The sequence below is a fragment of the Centropristis striata genome, chromosome 7 (genome assembly GCF_030273125.1).
Source record: "Centropristis striata isolate RG_2023a ecotype Rhode Island chromosome 7, C.striata_1.0, whole genome shotgun sequence".
Classification (NCBI taxonomy): domain Eukaryota; kingdom Metazoa; phylum Chordata; class Actinopteri; order Perciformes; family Serranidae; genus Centropristis; species Centropristis striata.
In genome coordinates this window covers 38,929,318-38,949,687 of record NC_081523.1, presented here as the reverse complement: position 1 = coordinate 38,949,687, position 20,370 = coordinate 38,929,318, and the positions used below count along the sequence as shown (strand labels likewise).

Here is a 20,370-nt window from a genome sequence, read left to right as displayed (position 1 = left end):
AACGAAATTAAAACTAAAACTAATGAAAAATCCAAAACTATTATAACCTTGACATGTATAAATTAAAAATAATATTTATAGATAAAATATTAAATATAGTTATTTACAGAATCACATTCAAATTTTGAAACCCCACATTCTCATCACTAATCATAAAGGGAATAAACTTCATTACTTTGAATTGTAATGTGCAGCAGTCACATTGTTTAATTTGCATGATTTCCTGATGATTGTTTAGGAGCTGTCGCTCCATAACTGGCCACTAGGGGGCAGTAGTAGTCTATCACTGCAGGAAAGAGTTTCCCCTACAGATGACAGAGGATTAAATAGATTGAAAGGTCAGCGATGATGACACAGCACGGAGAATGTCCAGAAAGTTACTCATCACTTGGATCATACGTCCCTGGATGGAAGAAACTCTTTGACAGTTTACTGCAACATTGAGGGATTTTTCTTTCAAACCAGCGCTGCAATAGATGCCTATATGTTTGCTTTTTCAGTTTGAATGAGCGTAATCCACACATATAGACACTTACCTCCATGAGCAGGCATATAAGTGACCCTGTAGCTGTCCACTCGAGCTCTGGGGACCACCCAGTGAACTGTGGCGGACGTGTCGGTGACATCAGAGAAGCGGAGTCCCTTAGGTGAGCCCAGGTCTGGTCCAGACAAGACACATGCAGCAGGTAGGGGCAAACACAGACACAACACCGGCTTCATTAAAATGTGTACAGTACTTAGTCATCTCAGCCAGGCGAGGACTGGAAAATACACAGTATGCCACATGAATCAATACATTTAATCATGGATAATGTGTTCTGCCTCGTGATTAGCAGCAGACAAGGAAAGACACATATTATTTACATGTTATTGTAGCCGAGACAGATCCACCAGGGGAAGAATCAAGCGGAAGAGAGAGTGTGTAAGAGAGCAAGGTAGACAGACAAAAGGGGCCCGAGGAGGCCCGGGCTCACCAAGAGACCTTTCCTGGCTAACAGCGAGCCACAGTATCTTGCGTGACAGACCGGAGGAGATTAACTTGCCCCCATTTCATGGCAACACAAAAGTGAAACATGCGCCACGCAACCCAAGAGTAAAGCCTTACCCCCAGGGAGGACAGGGGACACAGCCATAGACACCCGCTCTATGAGACACAGACAACTACCCCCCCCAGCCCCTCCACCCCGACACACACTTTACAAAGAGCGACTGTGACACATGGGACCAGGCAGTCAAAGACAACATTCGGGAGGACGACTGGACGGAGACAACACAATGGAAGAAGCAGAGTAAAGAGCTGAGTAAATGTCCTGAGTGGCTTTTTCTCATTGGTTTGGGATGAAGCTGCTACATTGATGTGTGCACATATTGAGCATCTTTAAAATGGACCAATTTATTACCCAGAATAATATTCATTAAACAACACATCCTCATACTGTATTTCCTCAAATAGTAGCCGGGGCTTCTATGAATAAAAAATCAGTTTAGGACCCGGCTAATAATAGGGGCAGGCTATTATTTGAAGGAGGCTTTTATTAAAAAAAGAAAATCAGAGCAGCTCTGACCGGCACTTTTTAGAGTGTTTTACACAGCGCATTGTAGCCAGTTACCCGGATGTCGGCCATATTGGAAGTACTCGGATGTAAACAAACAATTAACAGCTGAATGTTCATTTGAAGCAGGATTTAAAATGTCTAAACTACTAAAAAGCCCAGAAGAATGTGTGTAAACGGCTCGACTCTACAGAGAATGACTAGGACAGCAGGAGAAACAACCATATTTACCTACAGTACTAACTCGTGGGGACAAACTTCTAAATACAGAAATCTGTTAGCGTCAGATGATGTTTCCTGAACGGTGTTCTCCGTAGCATCACCTCCTGGTTGGAGTTAGGATTTCAGTTTAAGGTTAGGCCTTGTAGAGAGAACTGTTTGGGGTTCAGGTAAACTTGGGCTCATGTTAACAACTTAAAGGAGGACTGGTTGGGGTCAGGGGTCAGGTTGAAACTAAATTCTCAACTAAAACCAGGACATTTGACAATAATAAATAGCGGTGCATCATCAGCATAGCGGCGTCATATCAGACTCTAGTCTAATGATCCAGCAGCAGTCTCAGGTCCTAAGTCCTGTAAACTGTCCTGAGGTCCTTCTGAACCCAAAGTCTGTTCTCAGAAGTAGACCTGGCTGTGATAAAAGGTCTTCTGCTGTCTGCTGAAGCCACTCAGGAGCACTGACACACCCAACAAACCCAACACAGAGCGTCTGACACAACTCAGCCAGAGCTTGTCATCATGAAAAAAACAACTCATTAAAATCAACTGCAGTGTTCAGTGCTTGATGATACAGAGCCTGACACTCACCAGGTTAGTAAAGATGTTAGAACACAAATATTAATGACCATGTTTTCATGCTGTTACCATAAAAACATAATTGACAAGATACGACGTCATGTAACATTGACCACGCTGACAACACCAGTGCAGAGGTTGAGTTCACAGCTTGGATTTCTTGTTTCCACCGTTTCACTGGTACCTGTTCTCACCCGCTCCGTTACAGACTTGGAGCGTCTTCCCAAAATGAGCCCAAAGATTTCAATTGTGTACTCTGTGTCCTCTGTGAGATCTGTGATGGCTGTGCTTCGCTCCTCGCCACCCAGCACCAGCTCTGTAGGTTGGTGTTGGCCCTCAGCCTGGCCGATCATTATGACAAAGGTGTCGAAGGCCTCCTCTTCGGCCATCCAGGCCAGCCTATAGCTCTCGGGGGTGACGTCGGACACTAGGAGAGCCTGCACCTCTGGTTCAGCCTCTGAGTCACAGGGGAGAGTCAGTTTGCTCCTCTGTGGAACTTAAGAGAGCTTTGACATTTAAAGAATGGCTCATAAGCTCAGAGTCTGCCAACGAATAAAGAGCAAGAGTTTGCAGAGCGGAAAGAGGAGAGTTTGAGTAGAGGATCAAATTAACTTCATGCAATAGTGGGTAGGTTAGTTAAGTTAAGTGACCTATCTGTGGTTAGTAAGGTGAAAACTGATGCAGTTACAATTGTGAATTCATTTTCAGGACATTTTAGCAGAAAAACACAATAGTCTGTCACGTTATATCCAAAATTATGATTGAACATGGGGGAAAACTCAAAGGTCAGCACTACTAAGACGGCTTGATGTGGGTCATTAGGGCTGTTTCCACTAAAACGCCCCTAATTTGAATACGAGCAGTCCGGAGGGGGCTTTTGATGGGACTTTTTAGCCCCTGTAGAAGAGCAGGGTCTTTTTTCTCCCCTGAAAACAGCCTGGTTACTGATTGGATAGATCGCTAAGCAGGATGTGACGTACTAAGCGGGAGCCGGCGAAGCAGCGTTCCCAATTTAGCGACTTTGTTGCTAAATTTAGCAACTTTTCAGAACCCTTTAGCGACTATTTTTCAAGAAAGCAACTGGATACAAATCCAGCGACTCCTTCTTACTCTTCTTAACGAGCCGCTAACGTGCTGCTTTCAGCATGGCTAATTAGCGACGGTGAAAACCAAACGTCACCTCCAGAGTCTCTAAATCCCTCTGGGGGCTAACTTGTGGTGGAGACACGCAGAGTGAGAGACTTTAGAGAGGGTGTGGCCACTTTTCCCCCCTAGTCGAAACACGGCATTGGTTAAACTGGCTCTGAAAATGTGTGCAGATTTCTTCTACACCTGCACATAATCCATTAATTGCATTGGTTACCTTGGAATTCATTGAATTCCCTGCAGACTTTTTACATGTTAATTATCGCTGTGTTGTTGCTTTATTTATGCAACACATTTAGGATGGGCTGCATGGATTGCAAACTCTAATCAAACAAATTACATTTCAACTCTGTTTTAAAAAAAGTAACAGCCCTGTATGGCTGCTTTTAAAGTACAGGACAGTGCAGACATCTAACTGTGTGCATGCTGATGGGAGTGTGTGCATGCAGTGCTGTAAAAGCTGGTAGTTAAGCAGTCATTAGCAGCAGCTTATAATGGCAGTGATAGGAAGAGAGTCTACAGCTGCTGGAGAAAAAGCTCTGTTTCTCCAGAGGATGAGTCCGCTGAAGCTAATTAGCTGGAGAAACTTCCGGTAGCAGCCCAGATGGATACATAGACTGGACAGAGCTTTTAAAGCAGCCGGGATAGAAGCAGCTATAAGTGGGCTCAGGAAAGCCTCCAGAAAGCCCAGCACCACCGCTCATTAAAACACTACACCAAATGTGAGGGTCTCAGGGGTCCTTGAACTAGCCTGAAACCCCTTTTTTTTTTATTGTGAGGGAAAACGCATGAGGCATTTGTTGTGAGAAGAAGCGGTGGAAATGAGAAGCAGAGCAGACAAATCCCAGGGAGCTGTCACTCTTCATTAGCCGCCGGGCAGCTTTAGCTGGTCAGTGGAGGAGAGGGAGGGCCACATCCATCAGCTAACATGTGCTAGCTTGCTACTCCCACCACTTCCACCCCTCTACCCCGTATCCCTCCACACCCCCCAAGACCTGAGGGAACACAATCCCCGCTCACAAAAGGGAGCCTGTTATAGGAGGAGGTACGCGCCGGCGCCAGCTAACCTGCTGAAAAGGGGGTCTGCAAGCAGAAGCCCAGAGCTGGTTCCAGTCTCGCCTGATAACTTTAGGAGAGCAGCTTGTAGTGATATGAATCACAACTGAGTCGAGCTTGTTCTGGGTGCTGTCCACATCTCTTTGTGCTCCCATCAATCACTGGCTGTATAAAACTCAGTTTCCTCACTCTCTTTTCACAGGAGGACTTTATTTTCCCCACAACGTCTTCCTCCAGTAGAGCGACGATGACCACCGTGCATAACATAATCAAATTAGGCAGCGCTTGTATTCACTAGTTGGAATGTTTTATGGATTAAGTGATGCTAATGAAAAATGTTAAGATGGTTTCACCAGCCATTAGCATGCAGACAATAGGCCGTGTTGAGCGCATGCCATATTCTGCGTGGCCCCAGAAGCCCCTGGCACCCTAGCACCAGAGCCCAGGGGCAATGGCAGCATGAGAATGAAGAGCGGTCCAGGCTCGGGGGAACTGGGGATGCATACAGAAGAGAGGCCTCACACAAAGTGACAAAAGCGCCTCAGGGTTTTTTTTTTGTCCTCTGTCAGTCCTCCCATCTTTCTTCCACTTGACTGATTCTCATCAGTGAAATACTGAATGATGTCGGGATAGATGCTGACATGAAAAAAATTGTCAAGCAATCCGAAAAATGGTTATTTTTGACATTCTAATAGTTTTCCAGGCTGGCGGTGAGGTGTGTGAGGCATGTTGTTCTGGTTAACCCTCCTGTTTTATTCGTTTCTCAATAACAGTAATAATGTTCATGCGCCAATTTTGATTGATTATCCAAAAGTGTCCCAATAACCATGGTCATCAGAAACATCAAAATTTTGTGCAATGGTGTTCTTTACCTCTCACAGATCATGGTTTAATGAGGATAATTTGCTAGTTTTTTTATCAAAAATTGCATGTTAAAACTTTTTTTTATGTACACTGGAAATAACTACATATAAAATACAATGGCTGTACATGACATTGACTTTTTTTTAATTTTATTTTACATTTAGTTATTTATTTTTTACATGGAAAAATACCTTAAACTATTTTTTTTTTTCGATTTTTAAACTTAACCCTCCTGTTTTATTCGTTTCTCAATAACAGTAATAATGTTCATGCGCCAATTTGACCCTTGGCATGTTTGATTATCCAAAAGTGTCCCAATAAACATTGTTTATATTTCATTATTAACTCCATTACTAACCATTTCAATCAAAATTATGTGCAATGGTGTTCTTTACCTCTCACAGATCAATAACCATCATTTATAAATGGTAAACAGGTAGTTTATTAATGTTTAATCATAATTTATAAACCGTATAAAGGCCATTTAGAATGGTGAATAGAAAATGTAATAATGTTGAACTATAATTTATAAATGCCAAATAGATTACTTTACCATAAACAAGCATAATTATTAGTTTATTAATAGCTTTACACTCATTATAACATTTTTAACACCATATTAAGTATGTAAATGATTTCAAAATGATTCTTATGCCTTTAAGAAATTGCTTGAAAACATTTAAAGATTAAATATGTATAGAATTTTGTAAATGGTTAATAATAACTGATTTATAAACCATCTATAAACATCACTTAGATGGTTATTGTAAAGTGTTACCACTTTTTTTATGTACACTGGAAAGAACTACATATAAAATACAATGGCTGTACATGACATTGACTTTTTTTAAATTTTATTTTATATTTATTTATTTATTTTTTTTAATGAAAAAATACCTTTAACTATTTTTTTTTTTAGATTTTTAAACTTTGAAATGGGTCAATTTGACCCACAACATAACAGGAGGGTTAAGCTTTAATGAGGATAATTTGCTTGTTTTTTTATCAAAAATTGCATGTTAAAACTTTTTTTTATGTACACTGGAAAGAACTACATATAAAATACAATGGCTGTACATGACATTGACTTTTTTTTAAATTTTATTTTACATTTATTTATTTATTTTTTTTAATGAAAAAATACCTTTAACTATTTTTATTTTTAGATTTTTAAACTTTGAAATGGGTCAATTTCACCCACAACATAACAGGAGGGTTAAGCTTTAATGAGGATAATTTGCTTGTTTTTTTTTATCAAAAATTGCATGTTACCACTTTTTTTTATGTACACTGGAAAGAACTACATATAAAATACAATGGCTGTACATGACATTGACTTTTTTAAAATTTTATTTTACATTTATTTATTTATTTTTTAATGAAAAAATACCTTTAACTATTTTTTTTTTTTTAGATTTTTAAACTTTGAAATGGGTCAATTTGACCCACAACATAACAGGAGGGTTAAGCTGCATGTGAGCAGGGCATTACAGAGCAGATTTAGGTTTCACCGTTTACAGCCCACTTATTTGGCACATACTGTAGTTGACAGGATGTTAATCACAGGTAATGACTGTGATTGGTGCAGTGGGTGAGGAAACTAACGCACCTGTTGTACTCCAGCTTAACAACACGCTGACCTTTTCATGTATTCACACAACAGACCAGGTGCTGTTTCAGACTGGACTCGTACCAACAGGCTGACAACAGGCAGCTGAAAGGTGGATCTGGTGCAGATCTGAGCCTGGGCTAATATACATTCAATGGGTTTGTATGGGTGCCGTGGCCCATTTCACAATCCTGCATCAAAGGACGGGATATGTGCGTGATGGATGGCTGATGGAGGGTGTTGTTTGGGGATTTGGATTGTGCAGTTCATTGAAAAGCAAAGAGATTTTGTTTACCCTGTGAAGTGAAGAATAATTTCCACCACAGTGGCTGTTAGATTGTCTTTAAACATACCTTTTTGAAATGAACTTCCAAGTCTGTGCTCATTAAATGGGAGCTGACTTGTCCATGGGGACACACAAAACAAGCCTCCATCTCTACAGATACAGAAGCATTCACTAGTTTGCAGTCACAAGATTTGTCAGATTAAAGTTTCTGTGATGCCCGAATCAGTTCAATATTTGCAGGATCAATTCTGTTGCAAATATTCTTGAAATCACTTGTAGTTTCTCTACACTGCCAATCAATATGTGCTGTGTGGGAGTCTGAGTGTGTGTTTGTGTACGTGTACATACAGATGTGTATGTGGGGAAGGGAGGGGTGGGCTTTTTTGTCTGTTTTAATTCTTATTTTTTGTAAAGCACTTTGTGTTGCATTTATATGTATGAAAAACACTGGTAACACTTTCCAATAACCATCATTTATAAAAGGTAAACAAGTAGTTTATTAATGTTTAATCATCATTTATAAACCATATATAGGCCATTTAGAATGTTATGTTGTGATGTTGTATGTGATGTTGTATTTTTTTCTTAATCGTATCGTAAGTGTATGTATATGTATTTTGTATATTGTACGTATTTTTATTTTTGTATTTCTGTTTTTGTTTTTTGTTTGTTTTTTGTTTCGTAATTCTCTACTTTTTTACATCATGGCCAGGGGACTACAGATGAAAACTAGCCTTCTGGCTGACTGGCTTTTTTAACCATGTATAATCATGTGTTTTATGAAATTGCACTGTCCCCTTTTAAATAAACTAATAATAATACTAATTAGAATGGTAAATATATAATTTCTTAATGTTTAACTAACTACATCATTTATAAATGGCAGATAGATGGTATATTAATGTAAGTTTATAGTTAATTTACCATTAACAAACAATTAAATTATAATTAATAGTTCATTAATAGTTTTAGTTTTACTCATTTTAACATTTTTAACACCATATTGAGTATGTTAATGATTTTGAAGTGATTCATATACCTTTAAGAAATTGGTTGAAAACATTTAAAGATTAAATATGTATAGCACTTTGTAAATGGTTAATAACTGGTTTATAAACCATCTATAAACATCACTTATAGGTTATTGTAAAGTGTTACCTAGTTACTTTACCATTAATAACCAATTACATTACAATTAATAGTTTATTAACAGTTTTAGTTGCACTCATTTTAACATTTTTAACACCATATTAAGTATGTTAATGATGAAATGAGTCATATACCTTTAAGAAATTGGTTGACATATTTTTAAGATTAAATATGTATAGCACTTTGTAAATGTTAATAATTGGTTTATAAACCATCTATAAACATCATTTAGTTGGTTATTGTAAAGTGTTACCAAAACACTATATAAATAAAGTTTGATTGATTGATTGATAGTTCTGTTGAAGCCAATAAGATTGGCAGATTGAAGTTATTACAGTGGACATACAGTACAGGCCAAAAGTTTGGACACACCTTCTCGTTCAATGCGTTTCCTTTATTTTCATGACTAAATTCATCAAAACTATTAATGAACACATGTGGAATTATGTACTTAACAAAAAAGTGTGAAATAACTGAAAACATGTCTTATATTCTAGTAAGCAAAGGGTGGCTACTTTGAGGAATCTAAAATACAAGACATGTTTTCAGTTATTTCACACTTTTTTTGTTAAGTACATAATTCCATGTGTGTTCATTCATAGTTTTGATGCCTTCAGTGAGAATCTACAATGTAAATAGTCATGAAAATAAAGAAAAACGCATTGAATGAGAAGGTGTGTCCAAACTTTTGGCCTGTACTGTATATGAAGGGTAAACAGGGGAAACAGCTCTAATTAATGCTCGACCATGTTCAAACCAACAAGTGTCCCTATAATACCAATCAGAGTCCATGGAACAGTTAAAGTGAGCCGAACCAGAGCTGAATAGACAAACACCATCTGACAACTGCAAGTAACTGTTTCTTAGAAAGTCCACACAGAAAACAGCAGTGGTTAGTTCTCTGTGTGCAGCAGAAGAAGAAGAAGGAAGCAGAGGAAAGAGCGAGGACCCGACATGGACAGCACTGATACCTGTGATGGTCTCTGCAAAGACCGGGACTAAGAGGGCCCCCCTGTACACCCCGTACAGGTTGGCCCTGTACCAGGTGGTGGGGGAGAGGCCAGAGATGGCGAGGGTGCGAGTATCGGCGGGAACTGTGTGGTTTTGCCACTCAGCGCCCGTCTCTGCATCAGTAACCTCAATCAGAAAACCCTCAAACTTGTCGTTGTCGGCGGACCAGGACAGGAGGAAGCTGTCCCACGACACGTCGCTGATGGTGACGTTGGTCACTACAGGCTTCTCCTCCTCTGGGTGACGACAAACACATCAACATGGAGTTACAGCACTAGGACACACATACAGAATGGAGACAACAGTTTAAACCGATACAGGGTTTTCAGGGCTGATCCTGGAGCTTTTTGGACTGAATCTCGGCTGTCAAGAAGAAAGACGGCACATTTAAAATGTTCAAAAACACAGAACAGAAGAGTTGCAGCATTCGAAAAAATGTCATGTAAACAACTGGGTAGACTGGATCTATATGAAGCAAAATGGGGTAAATATGTACGCTTTCTAAAAGGGTTATATAGTGGAGAGACGTGAGTTGTTGTTTTGTTTTTTCTAATTTTTTTCTAATTAAGTAATTGAGATGATTGTGAGAGATGATTGTAACCAGAAAAGGATTAGCACTGATGGTGTTTGGTTGTTGTTGTTGTTGTTGGAGGGTAGGGGGGTGTATTTTTTATTTATTTATTTATTTTATTTTGTTTATCTTATTGTTGTACAATGAAAATGGAAAATAAAAAATGTTAATCACAAAAAAAAAAACACAGAACAGGCTCCATGTATCGGTCATACTTTACCAAAGACGGACATGTTTGGAGTTCCATTTAAACCTTTCTTATTTACAAAAATTCACATTGCAAAACATGTAAAAACTAGGACCGGGACTTGATTAAAAAAATTAATCTAATTAATTAGAGGCTTTGTAATTAATTAATCGAAATTAATCGCATTTTAATCGCATGTAAATATTTGACCTGAGAACAGTGAGAAGTAATTTTTTTCACATGGATTTTTAGTATACCATTGAATAATGACTGAATACATAAGCTTAAGCAACAAAAATATTGTTTATTTTTGTTCAAGTCCAACAGACCAGTGCAATTTTTGCCATTAAGTGTAGCAATAGCATATTTATAAATATAGTACATTTGATAAATCCAGGTAGCCTATAGGTAGGTAGACCTTCTGTAAACTAGAATACTTTGGTTTTTGAAGTAAAACACAATCCACGCTAGCTAGCACACTAGCCGCTAGCTGCTATATGTTTAGCATTGAGGTGATACTTGAGGCTGGATGTGCTGCTATGGTGATATGTGAATTCCTTGTTGCCTAGCAACACAACCATGCTCTTATGGACGCTTCCATCCGTTGGTTTTTAGTAACTAAATGTCCCATCATCCACGGGGCCAACCAAAGGTCTCATCAGCTTCTTCCTTCATGTTCACTGTGGTTTGTTGTTGTCTCAACTCATCAACGCTAGTTGGTGCTCCAGTATAATCGGTCCTCCTGAAACTCATCCAGTGAGAAATGTTCCGCGGTGCAAAAATAAATGCGATTAAAATGCGTCAATTTTTTAACGCGTTAATTTTTGTGTAATTAATTAATCTTAATTAACGCGTTAAAGTCCCGGCCCTAGTAAAAACAAAAAAAACAAAAAAAACATGACAGTGGATGTCTCCTTGACAGCATCAGCTGCAACATTTATGATGAACTCTCATTTGTATTTCAATCATTTCGCTGTCAAGAGAAAAAAAAGAAAAGGCCTTCACTTTGTCTGGAGTGAAATAGTCCCTTATTTCCACTACAAAAGGCCGGAGGGAGAAAACAGCCTCATTACCACTGGCTGCCTATAGCCATCTCCTCTATATTACCATATAAGTGGAAAGACTTAACGGTAGAAAGCAGCAGGCAGACATGCTGATGCAGCTCGTGAGCATTAATGGCTGTGAATGAGCCATTAACATTTGAAGGTGCAGCGTAGCCCGACCAGTGTGGCAGGAGTACGCAGTCCACTTCAAACCTATGGGGAGGCCATGCAGAGCCACGTGCAGCAGCCTGTAATCGCAGTCCATTGAGTGCGCAAGTATTCAGAGAGTAGATTAGAATGAGATGGAGATAGATGGAGCAGGTCAACATCAAGGCGTCCATTATCCTCCTCTCACTGTGTGATGGCAGAGTGTGATGGGATGGGATGGGGGGCTTTGCTGGAATCAGCTGATCATCACTAATGAGAGCTCAATGGACATGGAAAATACATTTACTGTCTGATATTTGTTCTGATTGTTTCTGATGGCTCTGCAGTGTTGGAAGGATTTGAGTCAGCGTTGTGTTCAGAGCTGCAAACTTTTCTCCACAAGTTGCAGGAAGTAATACTTTGTACAGTTTCACAATGTCATATAAATTGTTTATAGTATATGTATACATATAATTATTTATAATATTTGTATGTGACTATATACACAGAAAGACAGAAAGTGTCTGTTTTTTTTTCAATTTTTTTTGCTTTTTTGTTTTGTTTTTTATTTATTCATCTATTAATATTTAAGCTTGTTTTTTTTTTATTGCTTGCATGTTCGAAATAAATAATATCAATCAATCAATCAATCAATCAATCAATCAATCAATCAATCAATCAATCAATCAATCAATCAATCAATCAATCAATCAATAAGTCCCCTCACTGTATGAGTTTTGTTGTCCTCTGTGTCTTTTATTTATTTTATTTGTTTTACTACTTTTAACTACGTCTTTTATTTATTTTACTACGTTTATCTGTTTGATTGTATTGTTTTATGTATAGCATCATTTTAGATTTATAGGTAACACTTTACAATAACCATCATTTATAAATGGTAAACAGATAGTTTATTAATGTTTAATCATCATTTATAAACCGTATATAGGCCATTTAGAATGGTAAATACATATTTTTTATTAATGTTTAACTAACTAAATCATTATAAATGGCAAATAGATGGTATATTAATATAAGTTTATAGTTACTTTACCATTAACAAACCAATAGATTATAATTAATAGTTTATCAATAGTTTTAGTTGCACTCATTTTAACATTTTTAACACCATATTAAGTATGTTAATGACTTAGAAATGATTCATATACCTTTAAGACATTGGTTTAAAACATTTAAAGATTAAATATGTATAGCACTTTGTAAATGTTTAATAATTGGTTTATAAACCATCTATAAACAACACTTAGTTGGTTATTGTAAAGTGTTACCGATTTATACACTTATTATTTATTGCTGATTGTTCTATGTACAGCACTTTGGAGACGTTTTTGTTGTTTAAACGTGCTATACAAATAAAGTGGATTGGATTGACTTTATCAGCATTTATAAGCAGTATATGCAAAGGTAATAAATTCCTTATTACACACTATAAGTGGATTGATTATATATATAACATATATATAACAAAGACTCCTCCTTTATAAAAAGGTAAGGAATGGTAACACAAAAAGATATAATATGTCTTAGTATGAGAATATAAAATTGCTTTGCTACAATGCTAATGTGCTAATATTGTTTTTAAACTATGATTCAACTAATTAAATTTACTGCATCTGCTTAAACTCCCTGTGCCCTATTTAGAGTAAGATTCTATTATCACAAAAAGATATATTTTATGTTTTATTGCAAAATCTGTGTCTCCAATAATATCTCTGCAAGTCATATCAAGGCAGGAGTTTGTGTTTTGAGAGTTTTGTTAACAGGTCAGGTCACAGACATGATGTGCTGAGCAGAAAGATAACTGTGTTCTCTGCTTGGTGACATGACGTGTCCACTTATTGATTAAACTGACAAATCAGCGGATCGAGAGGAGGCACCTTCTGGAGAGATCTACCTACATTCTTAGTAAACTTTGTAAGGCTATAAAACTGGGTTTTAGGGAAATTATACTTGGTCCAGCCTTCATGGACTGATCAGCCTTTATGTAATCAGGGATCAGGGTCTGCTAAATGACATGTAATGTAATGTAAAAAAGTGATGTTTGAACCCAGAGACTCTGTAACTGCACATTTCTTGACGTATTGTAATAAAATGAAGTTAAACTGAGAACTCTGACGTCTCCTGCTCATCATTCCACCTTAAAAACGATCAGCGCAGAGAAATAGGTGAGGATTTACTGTTGGATTTACTGTTGGAGTCAGATAATTTTAAAGGTTTCCTCAATGCATTTCTCAACAATTAGGCAAAAAGTAAGTTTTTTACCCTGAGATGCATGGGATCAACATTAAGTGGGCGTGTCTGTAAGCAGGAGACTTGTCGGTACCCATAGTGTGAGTTTAGTTGTGGTTGTCACATGCAGTTAAAGAAGTCTGTCATGCCTAAATCAAATGAGATATCGCCTTTTCATTCTGATATCTGCCATTTGAACATACACATTCACATCATATAGCAGCATGACAGTGGTATTCCTGCTCAGGGTGAGAATCAGGCCTCTAACCCAGCTGCTGCATGCAGGGCGACGGTCACACTTTGCTCATGCTCAACATGAAGTTTATCGATGGAGAAGAAGCTACGAATCAGCAAAAGAGGAATTCATTGTTATTTTTTCAATTCCTCTGAGAGGACAACAGGATTTCCCATTTTTTTTGGAAATGCATGTTTTTCTCTGCAGCTGTTCATGCACTATCATCTTATGACGTAAGGAACATGATCTCACAGGAATCCGTGAAACTGACACGGATTCGCTTAACTCAAAATCCGTGGAATAGCCACGGAATCACTCAGATTTCCGTGAAACTGACACGGATTTCGCTACAATGCAAGTTAATGACAGTCATATCCCGTGGCTATTCCATGGTTATTTGTTCCTATTGGTCTCATTTTTAGTGAAAAAAATCAATATTTTGACTTAGTTTCTGCATAAAAATGGATTTTGATCACATTTCTAGCGAGAAATATATGTTTTATTTTCTAAATATTCACTCAGTGAATGTACCTAATCACTTTGTATGTTGGAATAGCCACGGGATATGACTGGCATTAACTTGCATTGTAGCGAAATCCGTGTCAGTTTCACGGAAATTTGAGTGATTCCGTGGCTATTCCACGGATTTTGAGTTAAGCGAATCCGTGGCTATTCCACAGATTCCTGTGAGACCAGGTTTGGACGTAAGAAACCCAACATACTACCCAAATAGATGGCAATATGGTGATCCAACACACAACATGTAGAAGACTTTGTGCAGCTGAAGGGTTTATATCAGCAGTCAAACACGCTTGTTCAGTTTCTTCCTTTGTACAAATTTGGGCAGAGAGTGTTTGGACTGCTGCTGAAATTGTTATCTAAATTATGATAATCCTGGCTTTTGTGTCCTGGATGACATCAGTTTGTTCACACATCTTTCATTCTGTATGTTTTCGAGGCACACTTTCTCAGCAGGTCAGTTAAACAGCTCCTTGGAAAAGCACTTGAGAAGAAGCCCTTGTAACCCCAGAGCTCGTCTCACTGCGCTCCACCCCTCCTCTTTCCTTCCATCGCTCCTGTAAAAGCAATGTGATCGGTGTTTGCGATACGTGTCTGGGGACGATAAAGGCTGCGGATCGGCCAAGCTGTGGATTAGAGGGCTGCTGATTTCAGAGACAATGTTTTAACAGGAGTCCCAGCATGTGGCCTTTTATCTGACAGAGCCACAGTTCATCGTGGTCAAATAGCACAAAACCAGAGGGGAGCGGGGCTCATGCCAACAATTATCACATGAATGAACATTGTGCAGGCTGCACACATGTCCATACAAACCCCCAGCCTCCACACACACACACACACCAGTTTCTCTCTATCTCAGTCTTTTTTTGGGACTTAGTCTCTCAATCATGCGTGCCACATGAGTACACACACTGCAAGAAAAAGCCAACTTGTATTTTTTTTTACCTAAAACAGTGATTAAAGTTGGTAAAACTTGGAAATATAAATTATTGACATTTAGGGCAATAATGTAAGTTAGCACAACAAAGGAAGCCAGTTGTCTGCTCAAAAACAAGTTGGTGAGTTGTTGTTACTTATATCTTTAAGTTGGGGTTCACAACAAGGGACAATAGTTCTGATAACTCTTATTTCTTTGTTGGGAAATGCAGGAAAGCGGTGAAATTCGGTCATTAGCGAAAGCTAGCGGCTAACTGATGCTAGCGGTTAACTGATGCTAGCGGTTAACTGATGCTAGCGGCGCTGCTTGTTACAGCTACAAGAGTAACCATTAGCATATCAATGCTAACTCAAAATTTTAGTCGCAACATTAGCTGACATTTCATGGCGGCACATTGCAGAAGTTAGCAGAAGTAAGGATTAAAAGTTATTATAATTTACAATGTAAAATTATGTTAGTACAATTTACAGTTGAGTTGACAAAAATCTGAATTCAGAGTTGAGCAGACTCAAGAACCAAACTTAAAATATTTAGTTTAATTGTCCAACTTAAAATTTAGTTAGAAGTTTGTTGCCTTGAAATTTTGAGTTCACCCAACTTTTCTTTTTTTGCAGTGTAGACAAATGGATTTAAAGAGTGGACTCATGCACATGCGCACTCACTCACACACACTCACTCAGACACACACACACACGCACACACATACACACACACTCAAACATACACACACACACACACACACACACACACACACACACACAGGAGTCTGTATTGAGTTCTTGGCAACGTGCAAACCCAGTAAATGCAACAAAAGACAGTTATTCCGAAGCTCACTAACTTTTCCCTCATGCCATATCGATTTTTGCTCGTAGCCATGCACTTAATGGGCACTCGTTGCATAACTGGAAGATTTACTTGTGAAATATTTGACTTGGAGGCACTCTGACCACAGAACGAGAAATATGCCACAGTCACCTAATTTGTCTTTTCTTGTTTTGGTTTAAAAAACGGGGGAAAAAAGATAAATAATCCCACATGCTATAAATGAGCCTTGGGGAGGAGGAGGGGGAGGGGGAGGGGGTAGAGACAGAGTGACTTACATTGAGAGGCTAACAATGAAGTCAATTCATTGCCTTGGTTTGGCTGCAGTACTGAAGGACAAAAAAATGAACCTATGTTATTCTCTAATCCTGCACCAGCTCCTGGAAACAGTTGGCTACATTCACAGGAGCTGCGGTCGCACACACTCTTCACATGTACTATAAATCTCAGCCGAGCTCATAAAGCCAAAATATAACACTTCACCCAAATAATAAAAAAGCTCACTTCCTTGTAGTGGTGTTTCACCATGCAGATCATTTAGTTTTGATCTGCCCAGACTTGGACATTTTTTGATGGGATGAGTTGTGGAAGAGACAAGTGACCACAGGCTACAGGAGTACTGGGTCAGTCAACAGGCCCGGGGCAAAGGAGCACATTGGTTCCGTCTGAGTGAAGGGATCCGCTACTTTATTACCAGAGAACGTCTCTCTCTCTCCCTGTTGACTGTGGAGCATTTGCGATAGAGCAAACACAAGTAAATGGATGTATTTATTTATTTTATTTTGTCCTGAGATCGTTTGCGTTGTGGTCCATTGGGGACTGGATATTGCTGCTACCCTCACACTGATTTGTTGCCACTGACAGAGGGAATTGTTTGGTTTATGTGCTGTCCTGCTTTTGTTCTGTTTGTTTGTTTTGTTTGTTGTTTTGTTTTTGCTTTGTCTTGTGCGCTGTCTGACTGGAGACTGCAAACTGAATTGCCCTATTTGGGATAAATAAAGTTGTTTGAATTGAATTGAATTGAATTGGATCATGAGTGGTGTCGTCTCCTGGCCAGTGTTAGAATAATCTGTGATTCTGTCTCTGTTGACATCGGTCACGATCTATGTGTGCGTAATTCACAATATGTGTGTGTGTGCCCTCTCTGTGCTTTTATAGATTAATCATTTTTTATAAAACTGGGTTTTAGGGAAATTATACTTGGTCCAGACTAATCAGGGACGTGTAGATTGAACCCAGAGACTCTGTAACTGCACATTTATTGACGTATTGTAATAAAATGAAGTTAAACTGAGAACTCAGACGTCTCCTGCTCATCATTCCCCATCAAACGATCGGTGCAGAGAAATAGGTGAGGATTTTCGGTCCTGACTGTTGGAGTCAGATAATTTAATTTTAAAGGTTTCCTCAATGTATTTCTTTCCGAACAAAATGACCAGTATGTATGAAACCAAGCTGGTTTAAGCTTGTACACTGGTGTCAACCCAACTCTATTCTGAAGTGGTATTAATCAGTTTTAAGGGGTTTATGTGCTAAAAACCCAAATGTTCAATACCGTACGTCTGTATAAAGTTGATCTGGCTAACAGACATGAAGCAGCATTAGAATTCACTTTGAGTTTCTGAAAATCTGACAAATGTTATGTCCAGTATTGACTGTCCTTCCAGCTCAGTTTTGGTTCAAAGTTAGTAACAGCTCATGATAGGGCTTGGCGATATATTGATATAAAAGATATATCGATATATTTTTTAATGTGATATGGAATTAGACCATATCGCATATATCGATATAGTTTTAAATAACTGTTTTTAAACCGCAGGGCTGAATTTAAGCAGGACGTCCAATTACGCAATGACACACACCTGCACACTGGGAAGGCTGTTCCATTTGTGCGTTATTACAGTAATAGGAAGGACTCTGGCCTCGTCTCTGGAGGACCCGACTCTGAAGGAAGGATCCTACCAAGGAAGGATCCTAACAAGGAAGGATCCTTGACTTTGGGATACAGACTGTGTGTCTGGGAAGCCAAAACCTTCTGCATGGCTACCACTTGAGGTTAGTGAGAAAAACAGGTTTTTGTGGTTTTGATGAATCAGCCCTTGAAAATAGCAACAGCCAGAAATGTTATCTAGGTATTAACACGACTTCTGAAATGTCAGTGTTTCATGTCGGAATAAATGCCAACTATAAACGTCCAGACATAAGCTTCCCTGTCTTCCACTGTTTGCTGCCAGACATTTCAGACTCTCTGTAGGGTTCTATGGTTTAGTGAGGAACGCTGCCTTTGAAGGTGGGTGGGGTGCTGACCTGTGGGTGCTGAGATGGTGGTGGGTGCACTGGTCCTGCGGCCCCTCTCAGCAGTGATGCTGATGGTGTACAGCATGCCTGGTGTCAGGGCTCTCAGGATGTGAGACTCAGAGCTGCCTGGGACCACCTCCTCCACCCTGTGGCCGTCAGCAGATACATAAACCAGTCTGTAGGAGTCCAGTTTGGCCAGGGGACGCTTCCACTCCACCATCATGGTGGTCTCTGTCACCTCCGCTACCGTCAGGTCCTTGGGAGCATCCAGGGCTAGTGGGGGAGGCAGAGAGGGGCTGTGATTGGACGGTTAAAATACTTTTCAAAACCAATAATCATGTCCTCTGACGGACGGGGTCATCCCTATGTTCCCTGGGTCCTATGTTCCCCTGGTTCTATGTTCCCAGGGTCCTATGTTCCCCAGGTGCTATGTTCCCCAAGTCCTATGTTCCCCAGGTCCTATGCTCCCTGGGTCCTATGTTCCCCAGGTCCTATGTTCCCCAGGTCCTATGCTCCCAGGGTCCTATGTTCCCCAGGTGCTATGTTCCCCAAGTCCTATGTTCCCCAGGTCCTATGCTCCCTGGGTCCTATGTTCCCCAGGTCCTATGTTCCCCAGGTCCTATGCTCCCAGGGTCCTATGTTCCCCAGGTGCTATGTTCCCCAGGTCCTATGTTCCCCAGGTCCTATGTTCCCAGGGTCCTATGTTCCCCAGGTCCTATGTTCCCCAGGTGCTATGTTCCCCAGGTCCTATGTTCCCCAGGTGCTATGTTCCCCAGGTCCTATGTTCCCCAGGTCCTATGTTCCCCAGGTCCTATGTTCCCAGGGTCCTATGTTCCCCAGGTCCTATGTTCCCCAGGTCCTATGTTCCCCAGGTGCTATGTTCCCCAGGTCCTATGTTCCCCAGGTCCTATGTTCCCCAGGTCCTATGTTCCCCAGGTCCTATGTTCCCCAGGTCCTATGTTCCCAGGGTCCTATGTTCCCCGAGCGCAACCCTTTTTTAGAAAAAAGGTCCTATGTTCCCCGTTTTTCTCAAAGACGGTCCTATGTTCCCCGGGTCCTATGTTCCCCGAGCGCAACCCTTTTCTAGAAAAAAGGTCCTATGTTCCCCGTTTTTCCCAAAGACGGTCCTATGTTCCCCGGGTCCTATGTTCCCCCATTTTTCCCAAAGACAGTCCTATGTTCCCCGGGTCCTATGTTCCCCGAGCGCAACCCTTTTTTAGAAAAAAGGTCCTATGTTCCCCGTTTTTCCCAAAGACGGTCCTATGTTATATGTAATACATACCGGGGAACATAGGACCCTTTTCCAGAAAAAGGGTCCTATGTTCCATTAAACAGGGTTCCCACTCCTAACCTGAAATTATTTTGCAGAACTTTTGCAGGACATTTTCAGCCGCTACAGAGACAAGTTATCATGTCAAACACTAAAACATTCCCCTGTCCCACTCATTCTTTGGATGTGTTCTTTTGTATCATTTTCCAGCTTTTCCAGCTTTTCCAGGACCTGTGGGAATCCTGTTAAAGCAAAAGGTGGCTACACTGGTTTGTTTAACACTTTTTTGTCTACTACATAATTCCATCATATAATTCCATCATAGTTTTGATGTCTTCACTATTATTCTACAATGTAGAAGATTGAACAAAACATAAATAAAAAACATTGAATGACAAGGTGCGACTGGTACTGTATATATATTATGGCAGGCCGTTCAGGAAATTATAATGTATATGGATTCAAAACCTGAGAATATATATATATATATATATATATATTAGGGCCGGGACTTTAACGCATTAATTAAGATTAATACATTACACTTAATGGCAAAAATGTCACTGGTCTGTTGGACTTGAACAAAAATAAACAATATTTTTGTTGCTTAAGCTTATGTATTC

At 39.5% G+C, this 20,370-nt stretch overlaps 1 protein-coding gene across 3 annotated transcripts in view; it reads right to left on the bottom strand.

The window, feature by feature from the left end:
- Positions 1 to 20,370, bottom strand: part of tncb (tenascin Cb) — an 83,722-nt gene that overhangs the window by 13,084 nt on the left and 50,268 nt on the right. Inside the window, exons 10-13 of one of the 3 annotated variants that reach the window (XM_059336835.1) lie at positions 18,487 to 18,750; positions 9,429 to 9,704; positions 2,532 to 2,804; positions 537 to 659 (exon numbers count right to left, since the gene is read on the bottom strand). In XM_059336835.1, the coding sequence (XP_059192818.1) occupies positions 537 to 659; positions 2,532 to 2,804; positions 9,429 to 9,704; positions 18,487 to 18,750 (936 nt within the window). The remainder of the gene's footprint in view (positions 1 to 536; positions 660 to 2,531; positions 2,805 to 9,428; positions 9,705 to 18,486; positions 18,751 to 20,370) is intronic. The other 2 variants (XM_059336836.1, XM_059336837.1) reach the window with 2 other exon arrangements.